Source organism: Apiospora aurea (genome assembly GCF_038362705.1).
Source record: "Apiospora aurea strain CBS 24483 chromosome Unknown utg000004l_segment0_segment0, whole genome shotgun sequence".
NCBI classification, from domain to species: Eukaryota; Fungi; Ascomycota; class Sordariomycetes; order Amphisphaeriales; family Apiosporaceae; genus Apiospora; species Apiospora aurea.
Window position 1 is genome coordinate 2,037,455 of NW_027117391.1, and position 19,449 is coordinate 2,056,903.

At 53.2% G+C, this 19,449-nt stretch overlaps 4 protein-coding genes across 4 annotated transcripts; 2 read left to right on the forward strand and 2 right to left on the reverse strand.

Moving 5' to 3' along the window:
* Nucleotides 1–3,282: 3,282 nt before the first annotated feature.
* PG986_005416 (uncharacterized protein) lies at nt 3,283–5,657 on the forward strand (the record flags this gene model as incomplete). The annotated part of the gene is made up of 6 exons (XM_066841638.1): nt 3,283–3,588; nt 3,640–3,667; nt 3,722–4,130; nt 4,196–4,457; nt 4,517–5,316; nt 5,387–5,657. 6 exons carry the CDS (start codon nt 3,283–3,285, stop codon nt 5,655–5,657), a joined length of 2,076 nt encoding a protein of 691 aa, XP_066701500.1.
* A 1,230-nt stretch (nt 5,658–6,887) lies between these two features.
* PG986_005417 (Mob1/phocein family protein) lies at nt 6,888–8,934 on the reverse strand (the record flags this gene model as incomplete). Its single annotated transcript, XM_066841639.1, has 3 exons — nt 6,888–7,107; nt 7,258–8,654; nt 8,716–8,934. 3 exons carry the CDS (start codon nt 8,932–8,934, stop codon nt 6,888–6,890), a joined length of 1,836 nt encoding a protein of 611 aa, XP_066701501.1.
* Nucleotides 8,935–9,585: 651 nt separating this feature from the next.
* Nucleotides 9,586–14,741, forward strand: PG986_005418 (cobW-domain-containing protein; the record flags this gene model as incomplete). The annotated part of the gene is made up of 12 exons (XM_066841640.1): nt 9,586–9,703; nt 9,765–9,860; nt 9,930–10,026; nt 10,094–10,592; nt 10,653–10,928; nt 12,184–12,352; nt 12,383–12,527; nt 13,279–13,751; nt 13,813–14,170; nt 14,224–14,427; nt 14,486–14,627; nt 14,682–14,741. 12 exons carry the CDS (start codon nt 9,586–9,588, stop codon nt 14,739–14,741), a joined length of 2,637 nt encoding a protein of 878 aa, XP_066701502.1.
* A 609-nt stretch (nt 14,742–15,350) lies between these two features.
* Nucleotides 15,351–19,064, reverse strand: PG986_005419 (condensin subunit; the record flags this gene model as incomplete). Its single annotated transcript, XM_066841641.1, has 4 exons — nt 15,351–15,615; nt 15,710–18,213; nt 18,290–18,920; nt 18,997–19,064. 4 exons carry the CDS (start codon nt 19,062–19,064, stop codon nt 15,351–15,353), a joined length of 3,468 nt encoding a protein of 1,155 aa, XP_066701503.1.
* Nucleotides 19,065–19,449: the final 385 nt, after the last annotated feature.

Genomic DNA, 19,449 nt, shown 5'->3' on the forward strand with positions numbered 1-19,449 from the left:
TGCGCTGCTGCTGCGCTGTATCCACAGCACCATGCCGCCATGGAAGGTTCTCCTCTCCCATGTATGCACATACAGAAGCAGTCAGGGCGCACAAAGAATCTGTCAATCTTAGCTGACGAGTCTGCGAGAGACGCTTTCCGGGTCCTGCAAGACTCAGCGCCCCCCGCTACATGGCATGGATTTCTCTTTGATTAGGATTCAGGAGCAGTTAGCAGCTATTAGCAGCAGCAGCAGCAGCCGCCGCCGCCGCTTCTAGTGCCATGGCGCTCACACGAAGCGCACCTGGAAGTACATCAGACACCGTTGGGGGAGAAAAAAAAGGCACTAATTGGGCCGATAGGCTCAAAACATTGGCTTGTGAGCCAGCCGTTCGTCTGATGTATCGGACGACCCTTTGGACGCTGTCAATTCTGGGATAGTTTCGGTATTTCATGGCCAGAACAGAAGCCCTACATAGTATGCTGAGTACCTAAGTATCTATTATATGTCGTACTGAACAAGGTCCTCCAATTAACCATTGGGCTCTCATTTTGTGGGAGGTCAGGTATGTACAATCCGTACCTAAATAAAATGTTCCCTCCGTTCAGTGGCACCCTACTACTTGCACCTGCCAACCCTTGTAAAAGATCGATCTACACAAGTACGTCGTGCTGTCCATCCACTCTGGGCTGGGCTACATACAATACCATCCCACAGTCCATCCAGCCCTGGCCTGGGTCCGTCTAGAGCCAGCCAGGGAACAAGACACGGTAACCCAAAGCCCTAAGCCTTGATGCGTGCATTCTCGTCTTCTCGGGGAAGGCTTGCTTTGCTTTTCGGGATCGACTCGCATCTCCCATCACTAATGGTTTAGTAAGATCTCGTTCGGCGACTGTTCATGTACCTAGCCTCTTGCTCTTGCAGTGCACGGATCAATGACCATGCAAGGTTGTACGCCTCATTGTGCGTGTGTAGCTACACAAAGGCCCCAAGGTCCGCAAGGAAACCCCCCAACTGGGTTTGACTCGTGTTACTAGCTGCAACTCGGCGCTGAGAGGGAATAAACGCCTCCTACAAACCCCCGAAGCTTGGAACCAATTGGACGGCCGGGCAGCTATCCGCCGAGACTTTGACCGGCTGCAGGGATTTCCACCCCATCATTGAACGACGACTGCAAACATGGCATGCTGCTCTGCACAACCTGCCACTATCGAGATATCCATCGTGGCAGAACGGCGAAACGTCTCATCTGGTTACCCACAGCCTTGTCGTGCCTTCACGGGTTCTTCCGCGATTTCTTGCCTGCGTTTTCCTTTCTTTTCTCAGCTATGTACATACATACATGTACAGACACTGGCTGGCTGTTGATCAAACCGCATGAACAGCAAGACCGTCTTCGAGATCCCTGTCAGTAGCACCACCCCAAAACCTCCCCACCACTAGGTCAAGACTTGTGGATGCCCGGGCCTAGGATGAAGACCCCCGGTCTCTGCCCGCGATCTTATCTCAGTGCTGGCTTTAATGTCCTGTGCCTGTCTGTGTCGGGCACGGGTGGCGGCAGCAGGGCCTGTTCGTGCGCCGCCGCAGGTTCCAAGGGGATTCGTTCCCCCATCGCAGGCTGCTTGCTGCTTGCCTGGGTAGGAGGACCACAATATTGCATCAACCCACATGGGAAGGGCGTTCAATTAGCGGCCAGAGCTGGAAAAAAGAGGGAGAAGGAAAAACAGATCCATCCCCTGCTTTTCCATACATGCTTCTTCTCCCTCGACCAGCTCTAGGCCGCGTGCCTCCCTGCAGCAGCGACACACTGGACCGAACGGGATCGTACTGGCGGAACAACTCTTATTGCGCCGTCCCACGCCATCGAGTAGCTACTGGGACCTCAGCCGGCGCATAGTTTGTTCCCACCGTTGGGAAATTCCTGTTTCCGTAATTCGACACCTTTATTATGGTGAATGGCCCTTTCGACGCATAACGCAGTTCCGCTTCTAGCCAAGCTCCAGTGCCGGTAACTCGGTCTGTTTATTCTACGTCGCAAGTACCCTATATCAGACAAGGTATACCCCAGCACACCTTGCACCCTGTCACTCACTCCAGTCAGTTACTGGGCAGCCGTTCTGTTTGGGCCAAGTTCATTAACTTTACAATCACCAGTCCTCTGACGATATCCTGTCTGTGTACAACGGCTTGGTCTGGACACGCCTTCCGCTCACACCCACACACACCCGCGCATATCTAACCCATCATCACGTTATTCCTTACGGGCCAAGGAGGCAGGTTTAAGCACTGCCGCCCATACCCGAGCGCCTTTTCTAGTGCTGGTCTTCCACTTTGCCTACAGACCCGGCCGCAACGTGGTTCTATGCGAGGCGCCATATATTTGGCTGTCAAACCCCCTCCTCCTTGACCACGAAGCGGAGGCACCACGCACCATAAGCATCCGCCCATAAAGCATTAGTCCCACTGCCCCGTGTGCACAAGGCATCCCGGGCTCCTCTTATCTCCATCTGCAACTAAGGAATCTTTGCGGCACGCGTGCTACAAAGTTCGGGTTTGCCAGGGCCAGCTGGGTAACTCGGACAGTTCCAGGGGTTGGTGTTTCTCCTGGTGACCATATTCGAGATAGCAGCTCCGCTATAGCCTACCCTGCCGGTAGATCCTGTGGAAATTGTTCGTTAGCTGCGGGTTCTGGTTCCACGAGAGCAGGCATTCCAAGTAAAAGATCTCAGGTCCCTCGACAGCTTCGCATCTCGCCCTCTCTTGCCCATAAGACTCCGTTCGAAGCGGCTAGGTGCGCATGAAATCGTTCTTGTAGCATTGCTCGCAAGCCGTCCATTGGCCTGATCGAGCTTCCGCCTCGAAACCTATCTCACCAACGCTTGCCGTATCCTTTCGTCCCCACTCGACTGTCAAGAGGCAACCCGAGCGACTATAAGCTGGATAGCCCGACTTCTAATGAATTGTCGCCAGGTTCTTTGGAAATATTGCACCGTTCAAATCCACTGCTAACAATTCACCATCGTCCCTCTTTGGCCGACCCTTCCTACGCCCATCGATTAGCTAGGCAGCTAAATATCAGCCCAACTTGCATTGCCCACGAGATATCCAGGCTATACCGAGACTTACAGGACATATTATCTCGAATATCCTTTGGGATCCGTTGCCCGACCGTCACAACCATCCGCATTTGTTGAACTTTCCGCCGCCGAAGTTTGCAAGTATAGTCGAGATATCAACGTGTTTGTTTCTGCTGCATCGTTCGACCTGGGCTTGTCAAGAAGCAGGGCTATATCCTACTTGGCAATGGACGAGTATAGTCAGTACATCACACTTCAGCCAGGGGCCGAAGAGGCCTCTTCGCATAGCTATCCTCCAGAAGGTATCACGCATTCACAAATCCCAACTATGCCAATGGCAAGCAGTGGAGCACCAATGGCCAGCTCGTACCAGAATCTAGGGTTTTACACTGGATTCCCAGAACCCATCATGTTCCAAGCCCCCAAGCCCCCAAGCAGCCGCGGTCGGAAGAAGTCGACACCGGGGCTGGAACATGTCAAGCATCGCCGGACCAGGTCAGGATGTTATACATGCCGCAACAGACGCGTCAAGGTACGGCGAAGCGTTCATCGACGAGGAATAACCCCGCTGACCGAGGACTAGTGTGACGAAACTCACCCCATTTGTGAAAGTGAGTCTTTCCTCATCGTTGATGAGGTAATACAGGACTGATCATGTCATGCAGGATGCCGCAAGGGCAAAAGAGAGTGCACATATCCCGAACAGACTTCTGGGAAAGGCTCTTCAGGACAATCGAGTTCGAGGGATAGTTCAGGGCAAGCAGACAGCCCTGGTACAGCATCCGACGAAGCAGAAGATGAGGGCGAAAGGGATGCTAGGCTCGACACCATCGCGGACGAGGAAGAACCGACCGAGGGCGGTCTACGACCACAGCAATCGTTTTCGTCGCTGCGTAGAAGAAGCACAGCCTCGACTCTGAACCTTCAAAGATCCGGCACGCGACACAGTTCCGAGACACCATCCTTGGAAGGCACGAAGAGCTCGTCACCGTCCGTTTCTACCGGGACGAGCGTCAGTTTTGCTACCCCGAGCCTCCCGCCAGATCCTTCGATTCAAGCAGGACCGTCGGAATGGTCACACCTGCCCCCGATCTGCACTTCTATCTTCAATACTTCTGTGACAACATGACCCATTACAGCTACTGTGTGGTATTCGACACCGACGAATTCTTTATGAAGTTCCTCCCCAGTGTCGCCGTGCAAAGTGGCAATGAAGCTTTGCTGTACGCTCTTGTGGGCTTTGCAGCATACCACCGCACCATCCAGAACCCAAGCGGCAATATTTCCGAGTTTCTCCAGTACTACAACAAAAGCGTAACTCTGTTGCTTGAGGCTTTCAAAAAAGGGGGCAAGCAGAATACAGCGACACTGCTAACCATCTTGCAACTAGCCACAATCGAGGTAAACATATGCTCATCCATGACAGATCCTGGAGCAATGGTGCTGACAGGGAGATTTAGGAATACCTAGGTGATTGGGTCAATCTCAGCGGCCACCAAAAGGCAGCACTCCAAATCCTGATGCAGCTGTATACACCGCAATCAGCCATGCAATCATTCATCTCGCGGACCATACTGACCTGGTACGTTCGATTTGACGTGTTTGTCGGGATGCTAGGGGGTTACGAAACACGACTTCCTCGGGAGTGGTTTTCCGCAACGGTGGAATACCATGAGAGCCAGCGTCACACAGATCCGGAAGGCACACTCTGGAAGCAAGAGGCATCATCCGCTCTACTGCGTCTGATTTCCGTCGATATGTCTTTTCTGTATGCAAAGGCTAAACGCGGCGAGGTATCTGGCGAGGCATTTGCTGCCGAGCATGCTGGATTGACAGCGCAATTGCATAAGTGGCGCAACAACCTCGATCCCAGCATGATCGACCCGGCTTATCTCGAAACCGAATTCGCGTGGAGACGGCCTCTTGAAGACGACGATGTTGTCGATTCGTATGCGCCGGGTTACCTCTATAACGGACACCTGTTCCCAACGACACTGCTCTTAGCAGAGTGGCATTCGGTTGTCGTCATGCACAAGAGTCAAGAGCCAGGAATGCTTCAGCAGGAACCCACCCAAGAGCTGGTGGACCTTTCAATGGCGATCTGCCAGCTCTTCGACAACGTCGAGAAGTGGCCCCCAAGGCCTTCGGGAACATTGGCCATGCTCCAGGCGTGTTTGGTTATCGCAGCTATCTTTGTACCGAGGGACCAGAAGCACCACATGTGGATGAGACGCAAGTTCGCCTTGATCGAGCGATCTGGGTAAGTTCCTACCTTGTGCCCCCTGCATTTTTCGTTTCTGCAGGTATTGTACTGACTGCATGAACCTTAGGTATCTCGCCCCGTTCACTATCCGTAGTCGCATGGCATTGATCTTCCGGGACCCTTCGTGTATTCATTGGTGGATTCCCAACGACGACGGATTTACCCCAATTCTGCAAGAAACACGAGCTTTTGCAGATGAGCGCAACGGCGTCCCTGTTTCTAAGCAAAGCGAGGATGTACGTGATATGGCTTCGGTCTTTGCCAAAATGCGCTTAGATTACGAGGGAGTACAGTCGCCAACAGCAACGCCCGGTTCCGGCCCGTCCGGCGGAAAGTGAAGGAGCGTGGGCAAGCTCAAAAGAACAGACTTATGGTCTCTTTGAAATGGTTTTCCATATGATACCATTCTAGCGAGTGGGATGCAATGACTGGTCGTGCCCCGTGGATCGTATGCCAGACGTTTCTGGCTGTCACCGAAAAGGGCCCCAAAGTACCAAAGCAAAGCAACATACTAAAACAGCCCACCGTAACATTTCGTTTTCTTTGGTGCTGTGCATACAATTTTTGTGCATACCCGAAGGAATTCTCAGTGGACAGAGGAAGTTGGAATACATCGAAGCGACGCCGGCATTCAGAATATTCCCTTCCATCATTCTGAAGAACCATAATGACTTCAGGTTACGTCAAGCTTCGAGCAGTTCGGCGAGGGTCATACGACAGGATCTATCTCACAGATGGTCAGGGGAGAAAACAAGATCCAAAGTGGTGCGACAGTTCGATGCAGCGCCCTATGCACGTGCAGGGGTTCAAGGCCCCCTGCCACCTGCGTTGCTTAAATACCCATCCACCCCCGAGTAACGAAGCAACATCATGCTATTTGTATATGTTTATCATGTTACTTGTCACCGGCTTGGGGCACGGTTCTAATCCTTCTCGGAGGATGGCGCTCAGACCCGAAAATGGGGGATACATAAGGGGTCTCCAGAAGACACAAGACGTTGGTTGGGTAAAGGGCCTTGAGGAGTTGATACTATTTATTCGTACATATACCACATATATTTTCGTTATTTAGTAATCAAAAAGCACATAAATGCCATATGTTTTACCCATCTGTTCCGCTGTTGAATCCTGCTTGCGAATCTGAGGGCAAATCGGTGCGTCCGAGTTGTGTGGTTTCTTAGGTAGCAGGGGTGGCATTTTGGTTTAATTTCACAACGGACAACACATGTGGGCATGGCGACGTGAAAGTAATGTATGGATGGCTTTGCTAAACATTCGTGCTTGGTTATGGCAGTTCTCTCTCATCTAATGTACAAGTACTAGTCCTGCGTGTCCTGGCGCCACGTCTTTCCACGCGATATCATACAGGCCTTCTTCTCCCTTCATTCTACGTATTACACCGGATGTATGTAAGTTATGTTGTGGTAGTACTATTATTCGTGACACTCCGTCCCTTCATGATTACAAAGTTTCTTTAGCTGTGCGCCTACTGCGCGGGTGCGCATGTGCACCGTTTTCGTATCCTCATCCTGATTCGCAAGTAAGTCATCATCGTTCTTCCCTCCCCTCTAGGGCTGCTTGGTCGTCGGCTTGGAGCTCTGCTGTAGTCCTTTGGATGCAGTAGCAGCACTACTAGTAGTATCAGTGGCCGGGTGATGATGTTGGTTGTTGCTTTGCTCGATGATGGCCTTGACTTCGTCTGCATCGTCCTCGAAATCCTCGTTCGCGTCCTTGTTGCCACTGCTGCTGCTGCTGCTGCTGTCTTTGCTCTTCTTCCTGGCGTGTCGCCTGGCGAAGTTAGAGACAATGTTGCCGATGCGCCCGTTATTGCTTGGCGCCACCCTTCGAGGCGTGGCAGCCCCGTCTTGCTCTTCTTCGACCAAAAATTGCTGCGATCTCTTCTTCGTAGGTCCAGGGTCCTCCTAAGTGCCGTCGGACAATGAAGAGGATGCCGTCTTCTCGTCTTCAGGCGCCTCTTCCGATTTCTCCTCATGCGATGGGTCACTGGAGTCGGGCACTTCTGTGGCTTGTATCGTGGAATCTGTCTCGCCTTGCTCGGCTTTTTCGGCTTTCTCTGCTTTCTCTGCCTTTTTGGCCTTCTTGCTCTTCTTGCTCTTCTTGTCTTTCTCTACTTCCTCCACTTTCTCTTCCGCCTCTACCGTGGGTGCGGATGATGCAAAGTCTTCGGTACTAGTGTCATTGGGCTGCTCCATTGAGTCATCTTTAGAATCAGGCAGGCTCTCAGTGCCTGCTTCTGCTTCTGCTTCAATGCTTTCTTGGCCCTGGGGCTCTCCGTTCGCTTCCGTGTCAAGCGACTCCTCGTGGCCGAGTGTAGGCGCATCTCCCTCTTCGTGCGCAGGGGCCTCGGTGGACTCCTTGGGCTCACGCTGTTCGGGCGAGCTCGACGTTTCCGCCGATCCACGATCCATCATTTCGCCTTCCACAATAACGGGCACCTCGACCTCGGTTTCCTCTTCGACGATCTCAGGACGTGAGCTGAGATGCATGTTCTTCAGCTTGTTCGCTACGTCAGAGTTCTCGTCCTCGTGTTCCTCGATGACTGTAGTCACAGTGGTGCTCAAAGACGGGCGGCTCGAATGACGCGCAGTGTTGCTACGCCGAGCGTGAAGCGGCTGATCATCGTCAGGGGCGTTTTCCTCTCTTTCCCGCGACGGTGGCCTTGCTATGGCCGTGACTCTGGGCTGGCCCTCCTCCTTTTCGGGCTGTGCCGGCTCCAGTCCCTCTGCCTCGGGAGGTAGCTTGTAGTTCTCGGCCGGCAGCAAGTCGTACAGGTCGCATACTGTTTTGAAGAAGACGTAGAGCCCGGTTTGGGCTTCCACGGTCCAGAATACGCCGCGGTGTTGGAACCAGGCGTGCGCGAAGATGCGATGCAGACGACGGAAGACATTAACCAGGTTCTTCAACACGGCACCCTTGTCGTGACCCTCAGCCGCGACAACGAAACGCGAGGGGAAGATCTTGGGGTTGGTGACGACATTGGCGGCCCAGTCAAGGGTGTGGCAGCAATAATCGATAGCGCAGCAGCTCTTGGGTTGGTCGTGGACGGCGCACAAGAACTGCCATTCGGAAGCCCTCATCTCTGGACACGTGGCCTGTGAGCAGGGCGGATTGTCGAAAAGAAAGCCCACAATGAGGCTGTTGCATTGGGCGATGAGGAAGCGACAAAGCTCGTACAGCCACAGAGTGCGATCGATGCCTGGCGGGGGCGTCGCAAGCTTCTCGGCGGTTTGTCTGGTAATAGGCTGGGTGTTGGAGGCAGTGTGGTGATAATGCAAAGCTGCAAGGTGCTCTTGCAGCTGGAAAGCGGATTCCAGCTACGGTAGAAGGTCAGCAAAAGGGTCTGTTGAGAGATTCCGCGCAAGTCTGGGAACGTACTTCGGACAAGGGTATTAAGGGAGGACCGGCAGCCATGTTCTCGGCCTTGGTGCCTGGATGTATGCGCCGCTTCGCATTGGCATCTGCGATAGTCTGTTCCATCTCTTGCGCTTGACGACTGGCGGTGGTTCCTAGGCCGGGTGACTTGGGCCCGAGTTGGATCTCGGCCGGGGGAGGCGGACTGGGCAAGCGCGGGGAACTGGGCGGCAGGGTCGACATGATGAGAGACAGAAGCAAGAGAGGCCCGGGCCTCGGGATGACACGGGTCTTTTAGTATTTGCTGGTATTGACGGGCGGAGACGGGTGTGCGCTTCGCAGGGCAGAGGCGTTGGACAGGCAGACGTGGCCGGATTGCCACAGATGTGATGTTGGCAAAGGACTTGCAGGTTTGGGCGGCTAGCTGCTAGCTGGCCGAGACGCGGTGCGACGCAACAAATCAATTCGGTGGAAGTTGGATGAGGGCGTGTCAGTCGCCGCCGGGCCAGGCCAGGAATGAGCTGCTGGGCTGCTGGGCTGCTGGGCTGCTGGGCTGCTGAGCTAATCCCTGCCGTCGTTTAGAGATAGGTACATGCATGTACCTACATATGTAATCTTTATTAGTGGTGCAGACAGACCGCAGACCTTGGAACCCTTACCTCATGGCAATGGAGCCTCATTGCATAACTGCATAAACCTGCCTGTATCACATGAAATTTGTATTTATCCACTACCCCCCATATTTGCATTGCATCACTGCCCTGCAAATGCGAAGCAATCAAGTAACAGCTCAGGTTAGCCCGTAGCAAACACCGGCCAGAACTGTGTCTCTTTTGTTCACTATAGACCCATTCCCGCCTCCGGTCTCTTTTTGAAGATCGGCGACTCCCCAATATGGACGCCGATGATGATTTCCCACCCGAGCTGGTCGAGACCACGTCCGGCGGCGGGGTTGTCGAACCAGAAGAGCCGTCGGAGAAGCCACTCAAGGTGCCCATCACTATAGTGACAGGTATGGATGGATGGCACCACCCGGGCTCTTCTCACTCTGGCGGTGTTAACACACTATGCAGGTTACCTTGGAGCAGGAAAGACTACCCTCCTGAATTATATCTTAACCGCCCAACATGGCAAGAAAATTGCCGTTATTATGAACGAATTCGGTGACTGTAGGTTGAGTTGCCCGACACCGAGACCAGGCACCCGGATCCGAACTATGGAGACTGATGGAGCAACAGCAATCGATATTGAGAAGTCCCTTACCGTGAACAAGGGTGGAGAGCAAGTTGAAGAGTGGCTGGAAGTTGGCAACGGATGCATTTGCTGCTCGGTAAAGTAAAGAAAAACGCAGAAACTCTGCTCCCTTGCCCACACAGACCAGTACGGGCTGATACCATTGCAGAGATTCTGGTGTAAATGCCATCGAGTCCTTGATGGAGAAGAAGGGCGCTTTCGACTACATTCTGTTGGAGACTACCGGCTTGGCTGACCCTGGCAACCTAGCGCCCCTATTCTGGGTGGACGATGGGCTCGGGAGCACAATCTACCTGGACGGCATTGTTACCTTGGTCGATGCCAAGAATATACTGAAAAGCCTGGACGACCCGGCGGGTAAGGTCGAGGGGCATGATGACCATGAGGCGCATGGACCCCTTATGACCACTGCGCATGTTCAAATATCACATGCCGATGTCATAGTCATCAACAAGTCGGATCTTGTGGACGATGCTGGCCTCGAAAAAGTCAAGAACCGCATCCAAGCCATCAATGGTCTTGCCAAGATCCATGTCACGAAACAGGGCGTCGTCCCAGAGCTGGAAGGATTTCTACTCGATCTTCACGCCTACGACAAGGTTGATGCATTGGACACCGCGGTAAAGGGGCATAGTCACTTGGATCCGGTTCGTGGACAGAAATCCCCAAGATGTCCTTCCAAATTCATTCACTGACACATGGCGCAGACAATCTCCACTGTTGCAATCAACGTACCGCCTTTAGTGCCCGGACAACTTGCCAAGATTGACGGCTGGCTGAGGTCTGTCTTGTGGGAGGGCGATGTGCCGGGCATTGACGGTAAACAGAGCGAAGGGTTGGAGGTTCATCGGTTGAAAGCGCGCCTTGTATTTCAGGATGGACAAGTAAAGATGGTGCAGGGTGTCAGAGAGGTCTTTGAAATCTTCGACGCACCGTCCCAGTCTGCCCCTGAACATGGAGTGGAGACTCCTCTGCAAAGCAAGGTGGTTATAATAGGGAGACAAGTGCAAGCCATGGACCTGGAACGCAGCTTCTTCGACGCTCTCAATTGATTTTGGGGGTCGTGTTCAGCGGCAATGGGGCAGGTGGGACGTAGCCATCGCCTCTCGGTCGGAGGAACCGCCCAGACAGAATAGTCTCAAGACAATTTAAGCGATGACCACAGTTCTTGCAACCATCAGATATTGCAGTTTCACTGGACTCTTACACCAAAGAAAATAAGAAGAAGAAAGAAGAAGAAGAAAAAAAAAGAACAAGATTGGTTCGACCTCTGTACTCGCCAGCAGGCAAAGAATGGAATAGATGTATGGAAGTTGGTGACCAAGGACGACGATGCATGCCCGCCGTCGGCACCGAGACCCCCAGCTGCGCAGACATGGCCGAGCTATGCCTAATCGATAGCTAGGTATAACCCCCAGCTACGTACATTTACCTAGCTTTGGCAGCTAAGTGCAGATGCATCATTGATGCATATCGTAGAGTGTGGGGATGGGGATGCGACAGCGATAGTCGCAAGGCTGTTGACTAGCGTCCAGTGAGCAGTGAGCAGCCCCATCCCTCTGTCGATAAGTAACCCTTGAAGGTAGGTGGTAAGGTAATATAAGTACCTAAGCCAAAGTACATCGGCGACGCTTGGGCCATCCGTGAGCTAATATGGGAATTTCGTTAACCTACAGGCTGGTGACCTCTGGAACGAACGTATGCCACTTTCTTGTAGCAAAGCCTCATCCCCATTTCTGCGAGGCCCCAACGACGCCGCACGAGACCCCGTAACCCGCGAGCATCAGAAAGAGCACGATAGAGAGCCCCGAGGCCCTTCACAGAAGTCATGAATCGACCAGGTACAGCCAACCCTTCTTGTTTCCCAAAGCCTCGCCTGCCCCGCTGTCTGCCTTCCACGAAACCTCGACGACTTGTGTTCCCGTGCGCGCCCATCTCATCCTCGCCCTTCCGCTGCCGTCAAGGGGTACCGTGTGCAGGGCAGACCTGTGCGACTATCTCGCCAGTCCATTGAGGCCTGCCTTGATATAGCTGCCGCTCTGGGCTGCCGGGTTCCTTAGCCCAACCCGACGAGGCTAGAAACACCAACCCAAACAGCAGCAGCCTCGAGGGACAGCGAGGTCCACCGGCCACCCGATCGGACGCATTCGAGAGATCGAGCCGGCCGCCCTGATACACATTTGCCCCCGCGATAGGCTCGAGGAATGCCCGTTGGTTGTCTTTGGCATTGGCTAATAGTACGTCTCTTCAGGCGCAGTACCGCAAACCCTACGAGGGATGCCGACAGGGTTCGGTGGTGGCCAGCAACAACCGCAACAGCCTGGAAGAGGGGTGTCGAATCGGTTACCGAATGGCAAGATGGGTATGGGACCATGTGCGCAATTGCGATGCGACGTTTTGGGAAAGCGTAACTGACATTTGCTCCTTGCGCCCATAGCGAATAACGGTGGCGGCTGGGCCTTCGGCGCTGGGATGCCAATGAGCGGTGCAGGACTTCAGAACTCGTCAAGACAGTTAGGCGGCAACATCAGTTTTGCACAAAGCCTTAGCGGCTCGTCACCAGCTACACCACTGGACTTATCGTAGGTGCCCTCCTTCCATCATTTCCCGTTAAAGCTCTCGGTGTTTTGGGGGCTCTTACGCCATGCCACAGTCGCTTCTCGAGCTACCTTTCCCCAGCAACACCCAACACAAGAAAAAACCATATTCTCCCTGCCAGCTTTCTGCATGCTCTACCTCCTCTGCATATGCATTATCGGTATCGTTCCGTTCTGTTTTGGTCGCTGAAGTTGGAGCGGGTAAAATCCCATTGCATCATTGCATTATGGCTACCTTGAAAGGCAAGGAACCCGACACCTCGTCTGGTGTGCTCTCTAAGAAGCAGCAGCGCGCTGCTAAGAGAAAGCAGAAGAAGACGGATCTTGAGCAACAGGAAGACACGCAAGACATGTCACAGGACGACCTGCAGAGCGAGCCGCAAGATGAGGTCGAGCCGCAGGTCGAGCCGCAGGTCGAGCCGCAGGATGACCCGCAGCATGAGTTGCTGGACAAGCCCCAGGCCAAACATGACGAGGACGATGCGCAGGACAAGCAAGATGAGGACGGTGCACGCAAGCCTAGCAGCCCTGCTCCTTCTTCACTTGCAGGAAGCCCTAGCCTGCGTGTCTCCATTTTTGACGAACGGTACTCAAAGCTGAGCAGCCCGATCCATCCCATCCATTGCGTTTGCACGCTGGCCTGTCTAGTTATTTCCTATCACAAACCATTCACCTCATCTCACACACGAAAGTGCGTGCTACTCTTCATAACAATTCTTACTAACTTTGTTCCCAGGGAATTCCCATCATTGTCGAATAACGCCCAACTCCCTTCAGCGAGCCAATCGTCTTTATGGTCGTCGGCTGGTAACAGGAACATGCCTCCCATACAGCGTAACCAGGGTACTCCCTTGTCCCAGCAAGGACAAGAAGATATCTTCTCCTCGACTTCACGCATCGGTTCCAACCAGGGATCCTTCCGCTTTGGCGGCTCTCAAGGCAGCGTAGGCCAGCCATCTCAACCTCAGCCTAGTAGCATCGACGATTTCCCGCCCTTGAACAACAATAACAACAGCGGTTTCAGAAACGGCAATGGTGATATCGGTCAGGAACGCGGCTCCAACCTGATGTCAACGTTAGGCTTTGGTGCCACAACAAGTCCGGCACCTGGCATGCAAGGCAGCAGAGCTGGCAACGGCTTGCTGAATGCGCTCTCTGAGACTTCCCGATCCGGCCAGGTTCGATCGCCCGATGTATCTAGTGCTCCCGGTAAGACATGGATAAATTCCGAACCTTTCGATTTCACATCGGCTAAATTTGGCATCACCAGGCTCTGGACGACCTCAAGATTCAAGGGGTGCTATTGGCGAAGAGCAGCGCCAAAAACCACCGGGCTTTCGAGACGATAGCCTAGCTTCCCAGTCGTCTTCACAAGAAGCTGCTGCTCAGTCTTCGGAGAGCCGAAATCCGCTCGGTGCTATCGGCAATGATGTGCCTCTGGGAGCCAAGGCAAAGGACGAGAAGGACACGCAGTCTCCCTCAGTGAACGATCCTTTGGCTGGCATGGCACCCATAGATAAATGGGGTATCAAGGGCCTGCGAACACTTATGAACAACTACCCGGACTACCAAGCCGCCATAACCGGCATTGATCCGCAACAGTTTGGCTTGAACCTGCAGTCTACCGAGTAAGTTGGCAACCTCTGCGGGATACTGAAGCTGCAATTAACAAGTCCCTCAGTCTCATCACTACGCAGCAGGTGTCTGTGATTAATGACACACCCCCGCGGCCTGTGATTCCGAACTTCCGCCTTCCCGAATGCTACAGTGTCAGCAACGTACAGCCTCTGGATAACAAAATATCCAGCTTCAACGAGGAGACTTTGATGTGGATTTTCTACAGCTGTCCTGGCGACCTGAAGCAGCACCAAGCCGCCATGGAGCTGTAAGTATTGATGCTCGCTAATACCCATGTATAATGAAGTATGCTGACCGTCCCCGAGGAACAACCGGAACTGGAGATGGCACAAGAAGCACCAGCTGTGGTTGACGAAGGACGAGATAATGACACCGCGTCTTCTGAGCCATCAACATGAGCAGGGCTACTACATCATCTGGGACACAGCAACCTGGCAAAAGACTAGGGTGAGTTCTTGAGCAAGCACTCCGACATGCGGCACGGTAGCTAACAAGGCATAGCGAGAACTGGTGCTGTACTATGCAGACCTGGACACGGCCAACGGGGCCGCTGCGGCATAAAGCATGCCAGAATTGTTGCATACACGGGGGGGCGCCTTTGTATGCTATGCTCCGGATGAGGAGTCTCTACCAACGAAGGATCTGACGTTTTGCTATCGGCGTATGCAGAGCCAGGGAACACGGCATCATTAGGCACTGGACGCGTTGTTTTCACGGACGCCAGGCTGCACGGTATCGGCTGGCAAGGCGTTTTCCCACCTACAAGATAAGGCTAGGCTTCATTTTTCGAGCAACTGGGGCTTGAATCAATCGAGAGCTTTGGCAGCCTCACCCTGCTCATATTTCGTCCGACCTCGTATTCGCGTGATTGTAGCAGTGCATGCACTTAAAATCGAAATGGGCTAAGTGACGTGGAAGGTGGTTCACTAATTTGCATTGGGAGCCCGTAGCAGAGATCCGCGTGAAAGCCCTTAGAGGCAACCTGACATGAATATATAGCCTTGCATGAACTCATACACAATTCTTCAAAACGTCCTGCCGACTACCTGCCGACTACCTGCCAACCATCATATACTCGTTCAATCGTCACAGCCGTAACCTGACCAGGTTTACTATAGACCTGGTTTCCCAAGAAATGCCCCAAGTCCGACGGGCAAAAAAACAGACTGACTACTTGAAGTCGGCAGCCGTAAGCGCCTGTACCATACTCGTACCCTCGGAAAAGCGAGTGCGGAAGATGCGGTTGGCATTCTGGAACATGCCGTCCTTCAAACTGACGACGATGAACTGAGAGCCCTTGAAGCGCGTCTTGATCAGGCGACCAATGTTCTGCGTGTGCGACAAATCCAGCGCAGCGTCTACTTCGTCCAAAATGTACATGGGGGCGGGCTTGAACTGCAGCAGGGCCATGATGAGGGATAGCGCAACCAGAGATCTGCGCGCACGCGTTAGCCATAGCTACGTTTGTGTAGCCTCGCCAGCCACGAGCGAGAGAGAGAGAGAGAGAGAGAGAGTTGGGGATAACATACCTTTGACCACCACTCAATTCCGTTAGACTCTGCTTCCACACCTTTCCAAGACAAACTTTGACCTCGAGACCTTCGTTGATCGTCTTGCCTTCGGGCGGGTCAAGCTTGGCGAAACTGCCTCCCGGCAACAGCTCGGAGAAGATGTTTCCGAAGTCTCCGTTGACCTTCTCCCAAGTCTCCAAGAGAGCCTTCTTCTTGTAGTCGTCAAGACTGATGATGGTCTCCTCGATCTTCCGCTTATCGCGGATAACCGTCTTCATCATGTGCTTGAGGGCAACCTCCTTCTTCTCGACGCTGTCAATCATGTTCATGACCTTCGGGTTGATCTTCTTCTTCATGCCCTGGAACCGATCGGTCAAGGTCTTGAGCGTGGCTTTGCACTCGGCGATATTCTGGCCCTTGAAGTCGTACGGGGTACCGGTACGGCCGAAGTTGTCCTTCTCGTCGCCGATCCAGTCATGCTCCTTCTCCATATGCGCCACGGCTTGGACAGCGTTTTGCTGCTCCTTGTGGAACTTCTCGACGGTGTGGCCAAGTTTCTGCATTTCCAGGCCCTCCTCGGCGACACGGCTGTTCTTCGACCTCATGGCTTCCTCCAATGAACGGAGCTCGTCATCGAAGAGAGTGAGTTTCGCGCGTTCATCATCCAACGCAGCCTGGACCTCGTCATGAGTGTCTTGGAGCTTTGATTGCTTCTTGACAAGCTCCTCGATCTCTTGTTGCTGAGACTTGATAGCTAGCTCAACCTCTTGGAGCTGCTCCCGGGCTGCCGCAAGATCACCCGATACTTGTTCTGCATCTAGCTGTGCATTTTGCACCTCCTTTTGCAAAGTCTTGAGGGCCGACGAATTCTTAGACAACGTAGCTCGCAGCTCGTCAAGCGAGGCCTGTAGCTCAACAAGTTTAGAGTCCTTGTTGTTCTCAAAATCCTTCATATCCTTCTCGATCCGCTTCACGTCGGCGCTGGCCTCGGCCTGTCGCTTTTTGGCGGTCTCACCATCTGCTTTCAGTTGAACAATGTTCTTTTTCATGTTCTGCACCTCTTGGATGATGGATGACGAAGAGTTGCCACTGATCTGTTCCTCCGCAAGCTTGATTTCGTGAGATTTCAGGTCGAGATCTTGCTTGATCTTGCGCGCCTGGTCCAATTTGGACTTCTCCTGTTGGATGTGACCCTGTAGCTGCGCCAGTGATTTCTGTGCCTCGCTCAGCTGGCGGGTGAGGTCATTGAGCTTCTGTAGAGTGATGAGGACACCGCTGGAGTTAGGTGCACTTCCACCGGATAGCGTTCCCGATGGGTCGTACGAGTCGCCGTCCAGCGTAATGCTTCTCATGCGAACGTTGGGATCGAATGTGACCCGTTTCGCTGTCTCGGCATCCTCGCAGATCAGAGTATTGCCGAAGACGAATCCCATGGCGGCAGAAACCTCGTCGTCGTAACCAACGAGCTCGAGAGCCAGATCCACCTTGCCAGGGGCAATCTTCTGCGCTGTAGCAATGGTTTGTGCCGAAGCCTTGAAACTGTTGATCTTGTTCAAGGGGATGATGGTCACTCGCTTTCGAAGCTTGCCGCCCTGAAGAAGTTGCGTGCCAGTAACTTCATTGTCAACAACCACGTTGTACAGACGACCACCGGCACAGATTTCCAGGGCTGTCCCAGCCCGGGTGTGTTCTTTGTCGAGGGTGAACAGTTGTGCGACGAGGCCCTTCACCTTGGACCGATCGAAATCTGGTGTGGGGTTGGTGTAATTAAAATCGATATTGGCCACTTTGCGCTTGAGGGCATCGGCTTCTTGTCGAAGGTTACGAATGGACTGCTGCAAAGCTGATTCCTGCTTGTACATCTCCTCTTCTTGCCCCGGCTGGAAACCAAGCTTGGCAAGATGGGCCTCGAGCTTCTGCGACTGTGCTTTCAAGCCTTCGATATCTTTCAGCAGGCCAGCATTCTGTTCCTTGGCTTTCTTGGCACGTGGCTCTTCCTCCTTGATGCGCTTTTCGAGATGGGTTATCTTCAACTTCGCTTGTTCTTGTTCTGTTGCGGCATTGGCGGCTCGGTTCCTGGCATCTTGCAGTTGACCTTGGTAGCCGCTTTCTTGGCCTTCTTTGGAAGCGACACCGGTCTGAAGGGTCTGGAGGAGCTCTTCCTTGGATTCGGCGTCATGGCTCTGCCTCACGCTCTCTTCCTTGGCCTTGTCGTGTTTTGCCTTGATCTCCTCAAAGGCTTCTGTCTTCTCCTTGAGCGTCGCTTCAAGCTCAGCAACATTCTTCTGCACCGAAGTCTTCCGTTCCTCTTCCTCGGTCTTGCTCGAGTTCTTCAGTTCCAGGACGGTCGCAAGTCGCACTAGTTCGTTGGAGTGCTTTTTCACTTCCTCCTCGAGAGCCTGAGCCTTGCCTCCCTTCCTTAGCTCCTTGTCTCTTTGCGATTTCACCCTCTTCACATCCTCCTCAAGATGCGAGATCTCGCCCTTGAGGCGCGCCGCCGATTCCTCGAGGTCCTTTTGCCGCTGTTTCTTGTTCCCAAGATCTGCCCCCCGACTGTTCGAGCTTTTCCTGGTACTTGACGTAGTCGTGTGCCACTACCACTCGGGTCAATCGTTCGAGGTCGTTTTGTGTCTGTTGGAAATCCAGAAAGGCGCGCTTCTCCGTCCTTAGCTTTTCGAGTTTCGGCTCGATCTCGTCGCGTAGGAGTTCGGTGATCTCTTGCAACTTCATCTCCTTCTTTGACATGGTCTTCAGTGCCTTGTCCCTCCGGTCCTCGAACATGCGTGTGCCGGCCGCTTCCTCGATCATGGCGAGGATCTCCACCGCCTTCATGTTCAGCACCTTTGTGATACGACCCTGCATGATGAGGAAATTGGGGTTGTTGATATTGAGCTGGACCGACTGGAACAGGTTTTGCACCGTTTGCTGTTGCGCTCGGTGGCCGTTGATGAGGTATTTGGAGGTGCCGCCCAGGACGATTTGCCTCGTCACACTGATTGTCGCATATTCTTCAAATCCGATGGGGGACTTGTTCTTGTCCCTGTTGTCGAAGACAATCGTAACACTTGCTTTCGTCACGCCGGCTTGGCCTCGCTTGTAAATCAGATCCTGTAAATTCTGCGCTCGCACCGTCGTCATGTTCGTGATACCGAGGACAAAACATATGGCGTCTAGGATGTTGGACTTTCCACTACCGTTCAGGCCGGTGATGGAGTTGAAGGACTCGTCCCTGTGCGATCGCCGCCAGTCAGTCCACCAGCACCAGCGGTTTCCTGTGCTGTCGCAAAGAGGGGAAATGCGCTTACCATCCTGAAATCACCGTCCTCACCGCATACGACTTGAAGCCGTCTATAATTACCTCTGTCACCCTCATCGTGGTCTATGTGCTTCGCAGTGGCACGCTGGGCTGTGTTGCTGTTGGTTGTTGATCTCGGGTCATGTTCTTCTTCTCCATTCTATTTTCCCATCAATTAAAGCGGTCGCGACTTTTCCCCCTCCAACCCAATCGAGCTTTGTTGATTCAACAGCCCAATCAGGACTAGTGCAGTTGTCCAGCTGCTGGACGTGTAGATTATTGTTACCTGTATTATGTAATCCTTGCATTCAATGATGGGCGCCTTACTTTAGGGGATGGTCTTGGATGTCTCTGACTTCCATGATTCTTTTGTCTATTCATTCTCTGGTAGTCGACCGGTCATCCCCACGTATCAATGGCGTTCACGGTGGTGGGAAATGTGCATCGCAGCCGGTTGCTGCAG